This window comes from Lepidochelys kempii, chromosome 16 (assembly GCF_965140285.1).
Source record: "Lepidochelys kempii isolate rLepKem1 chromosome 16, rLepKem1.hap1, whole genome shotgun sequence".
NCBI classification, from domain to species: Eukaryota; Metazoa; Chordata; order Testudines; family Cheloniidae; genus Lepidochelys; species Lepidochelys kempii.
The window spans coordinates 10921162-10925887 of NC_136395.1; the positions used below are offsets into that span (position 1 = coordinate 10921162).

Genomic DNA, 4726 nt, shown 5'->3' on the forward strand with positions numbered 1-4726 from the left:
ACCCTTCCTGAGCACTGAGGTTCACCAGTGAGCTGTGCCCTGCCCCGTGGGAGGTGAATGGGCCGGTGGTTGCCCCATGGTTAATCTCTCAGAGGAATTTAGAGCCAGTGCACTCAGCACATCCGTGTCCAGCAGAAAAGAAGGGTTCCTCTGTGGGTGGTCTGCCAGAAATGTCAAAGCACCAGGAAAGTAAGGAGATGGTCCAGATAACCTCCTCTCTCTGATTCTGGATTGCACACACGGCCCCTGGCCCCTCTGACCTGCTGTCTCTAAAGCCCATTGACCGACATCTCCTTCAGCCAGATCCTCGTCATGTCTTCTCGGTAGGAGAAAAGATGAGCTGCTGTCCTGTACGAGTGGGAGGGTGGGAATATCTCCTGTCACATCTGCAATATCACAGAGAAGTTTTGCCCTTGTGCTCGGGCAGGCTCATGTTTTCCTGGCACCGCACTCAGGGTGGGGCGGTGTGTTGACGTCCGCCATCTTGGCTGACACAGCGGGAACTCAACTGGGGCCCTCACAGCTAAACGGCTGAGTTGCTAAATGTCAGTGGCTGGGGCTCGTATCCAGTTTGGATCAGGCACCGAGGGGGATGTGTAGCTGCTCACATGATTCCTTTGGACTTAGGGGGGGCTGAGGGCCACAGCAGTGCAAAGACTGGATGCGTTCCTGCGTGTCATCTTGGCTCACTCACTGGGGACTGAACTAAAAAAAGCAGAACTCGAAGCCGGAGCTGCTACAGCTTGAGCTTAAAAAATAAGTGGGTTACAGTGTGAACATGATGGCAGCGTGGAACGTCTTTCTTACTGCGGAGTGAATGCCTACATCCCCTGCCATCAGGCTGGTTGCTGTTTATTAGGCTTTTGTAGTCCACTATGGGGACCGGCCTGTGATGGGTTGGCTGGGGCGGGGAGTCTGGCTGTGGTGCAGGGGCGCGTGACGTGACTGGGAAGTCAGCATGATTTATAGCAAACTGAGACCTACATGGTTAAGGGCCTGGGGTGGGGAATGCAGCAGAGCACATCACAGGACTGTTTGCTCTAGTGGGGACGCCCTAGTAACAGGCACTACCCTAAGCGCGCGCTTGTAAATGAAAGCTAAAGCAGCCTCCTCTCTTCCCAAACACGAGCGACTCTGGGTGACCAGCTACTTGCTCTTCCCCCTTCCAGGTTATTATTACATAGACCCCAATCAAGGCAGTCCGCAGGACTCTCTGCTGGCCTTCTGCAACTTCACGGCAGGGGGAGAGACCTGTATAGCGCCAGTACGCAATCAGGTATGGCAGGGGGTTTGCAGCACTGGGGGAGTCTGGCTGCTTTTCTCAGGCAGCGGGACTTGCAGAAAATCTGCTTCTCTGCAATGCGGCTGACCGTGGCAGAGCCATGCATGTGCGGATAAGGACCTGGGAAATGACAGGGAAGCCAGGGTAGAGGTCCAGGAATTGGGGGGTGTGGGGGGAGTGACTAATAGCACATCAGGGGCAGGACAAGAGGAGAACAAAGGGGAATTAGAGAGGAGGTAAAGAGGTATGTAGCCTGGAACCTTCGCACCAACGATCAGCCACATGTAACTTGCTTCGGGTCTGGTTTGTGCTGACAAAGCCACAAAGAGTGCAGGTGCCTTGTGATCAAGGCAGAACCTGCAGTCTTTTTCTTTAGCCCCTCTGGGGGTGCTTAGGGGCATACTGCTGCCTGGGGGTGAAGATGGTCTCTGTGTAAACCCCAAGAGTGAGCAGAGGGTGGGAAGAGGTGGAGCCTTTGTAAACCACAATTATTACTACACACATGCAGGCCCAGAGCACGGCTCTGCTGAGATGCCTCGGTGGGAGACAAACGCAGGTTGCAGTTCCTGGCCAGAGTTATTTGCTGCCAGGAAGTCCAGTTCTTTAACCTCAGACACAGAGATGCAAGTGAGACCTGAAAGTCATGACAGGCGGTCAGCTCATCAGCAGCATCTGGGGCATCTAACTGTGGCAACGTTTTTAACCCCCAGGTGCCTATCAAAGCCTGGCTGAGAGCATACCCCTCCAAGGACACCTTTGTGTGGTTCAGCACCCTGCCTGGGGGCTTCCAGGTAAGTTCTTTTCTGCCCTGTTGCATCAGGGATGGCCCCATATTAGCTCACTGGCATGGCATTTCTGTGAGGCCTGGCTCAATACCAGGAGCGATCAGAGCGCTGCACACAGGGACGTTTTAATAGCGGACACAGAACCTGCTGTTCTCATTCTTGGCACGGTCTGTAGGATCAGGTGGGTTCTAAGGAAGCTCTTGGTAACTCTTGAATCAAGCTCTACTTGAAACAGAAATTAATCCAGGGACGTCCCGGAGCCTGTGTTGTACGTAAGGTCAGACGGGGTGAGCACACTGGTCCCTTGTGGCCTTACGGCCTATGAAAGCTGCTCGCATGTTCGCCGCCCCCCCCCCCCCCCGTGCCTGTAACCACGAGGGGGAGTGGCTGGGACAGGGGGTTGGGGTGTAGGAAGGGGTGAGGGCTCCAAGGTGAGGCTGGGGATGAAGGGTTTGGGGTGTGGGAGGGGGCTCAGGGCGGGGGTGTGGAAGGGAGTGCGGACTCTGGCTGAGGGTGTGGGCTCAGGGGTGGGGATGAGAGATTTGGGGTGTAAGAGGGGGTTCCGACCTGGGGCAAGGGGTGGGTTTGGAGTATGGGATCCAGCCAGGAGGCACTGACCTCAGACAGCTCCCAGTTGACGGCACAGTGGGGCTAAGGCAGGCTCCCTACTTGCCCTGGCTCTGTGCAGCTCCTAAAAGCGGGTGGCATGTCTCTCCCCTAGGTGCAGGGGCCAGGGGCCTCCGCCCCACGCACTGGCTGCACAGCTCCCATTGGCCAGGAACTGTGGCCAGTGGGAGCTGCGGGGATGGTGCCTCACAGAGCCAGGGCAGGCAGGGAGCCTGCCTTAGCCCCGCTGTGCTGCCAATCGGACTTTTAACAGCCTGGTCAGCAGGGCTTTTCGAGCAGGCACTCCCATGAAAAACTCAACACCTGACAACCCTAGATAATCTCAGAGTGGGTTAAATGTGGGCCTTGGAAGAGCTGGAATTCCTCCTGGCACGAATGGTGACATCCTCTCCGTCAGGCTCGACTCGGGGGCTTTGCTGCAGGTTCAGCATTCTAGGAGCTGCAGTAGGCCCGCTCCTCCCTGAGCTGAACCCCCTTAACCCTCTTGTCGCTGCAGCTGGACTACCAGGGAGCCAGCACTGTCCAGCTCCGCTTCCTGAAGCTACACAGCAGCCTCGCCACCCAGAAGATGTCGTACTCCTGCAGGCCCGACTCCAACGGAGGAGAGCCGCAGCTGGAGAAAGACATCAAGTTCCTAGCAGACTCCAGGGAGCAGAGCTACTTGACCACGCTGCCAGGCTGCATGGTAAGTGGAGGGGGGCAGCAGGAAGCTGTGCCAGTAGTTTGAATCGGGTGTGTTCTTAGCGGAAGCAAGTAGGTTGAGAGAAGTGGGGATTCCCGCAGGGCAAAGGCCTTTCCGGTGGAACCCCTTGTAGTTCACACCCAGCAACCACTGACAGACCTTCCTGTAAGATTAAAGCCTGTTTTCCCAGCTGCAGGGAGAGGGGCTTCGTGCTGGTCTCGAAGGTAGCCTTGGGAAGAGGTGATAGGTGCCAACTCAACGTTGGCCACGCACTGTTACACATTACCCATGGCTAGGTGGAGCCCATGTAGTATGGATGCTTGCCCCCTCCTGCCCCGCAAGCAATTCCAGTTGGGGAGCACATGCTAATGTATTGAGAAAATTAGGTGCCAGCTTCCCTTTCACAGTGTCTTTGTAGAGGCAAGATACTGTTCTCAATAGACTCTGATGGAGATGTTTTACCCGAGAGAGGCCACATCCACCCAAATCCAAGGTCAATCGCAATCATATTTTTCAGCTTCAAGGGCCTCACGTTGGGCATTTAAATAAGTGGCTTGGTCTAGGGGAGACCCCAGCCCCCCCATATTGGCTTCAGGTGGCACTCAATAGCTCTGCCCATCAGGCCGTTTAGCTAGAGACCCAACTCCAAGCAGTCCTGTTTGAAAATGATTAACGTAGTTAATTCCAGGCATTGCAAACACCCAACGTTCGCAAGCGAAGTTCGTTCCCAATGTGATGGTGCCGAAGCAGCATCATGAAGCAATAATTTTGTCTCAGCAACAGACCCTATGAGGCTCCTCTATGGGGCTCTCCTTCGGCACTTGAGCTGCATTTTTAGTAGCACCTAGAGTCCGTGCTCGAGGCCCCATTGTGCCTGCCCCCCCCCCCCCCGAGTTGTATCTTTTCCACAGGAATGTTCTTAACTCATGGTAACTGGCAGAAGTGAAGACAAGGCAGTTTGAAGCTGATCTCAAGTTGAGAACACAGGTGAAAACACAAGGGTGGAAGCTAAGGTTTACCTTGGCCTGGTAACATGTATTAATACTACACCACGAGTCTTTACTAGGATTTTATCTTGTTAGTAACCATGTTCATCCAGCCCCCATGCCAATGCTAGGTGCCCTGCTGAGATCCCCCCCCCCCAGCCCTCCATTTCTGTGATAACACAAGGTAAAACCACCTTTTTCCCTAGTTGATTTAGTTGGGGCGTGGTCCTGCTTTGAGCAGGGGGTTGCACTACTAGATGACCTCCTGAGGTCCCTCCCACCCTGCTAGTCTATGGTTCTATGAGTGGAGACAAGGCCTGTCATCACTGACCCATGCTAATAGTGCAGGTCCCTTGTGTTACAG

At 54.8% G+C, this 4726-nt stretch overlaps 1 protein-coding gene across 1 annotated transcript in view; it reads left to right on the top strand.

The window, feature by feature from the left end:
• Positions 1 to 4726, top strand: part of LOC140899299 (uncharacterized) — a 259724-nt gene that overhangs the window by 252972 nt on the left and 2026 nt on the right. The window contains exons 65-67 of the mRNA XM_073314570.2: positions 1170 to 1276; positions 1993 to 2073; positions 3191 to 3379. Of these exons, the coding sequence (XP_073170671.2) occupies positions 1170 to 1276; positions 1993 to 2073; positions 3191 to 3379 (377 nt within the window). The remainder of the gene's footprint in view (positions 1 to 1169; positions 1277 to 1992; positions 2074 to 3190; positions 3380 to 4726) is intronic.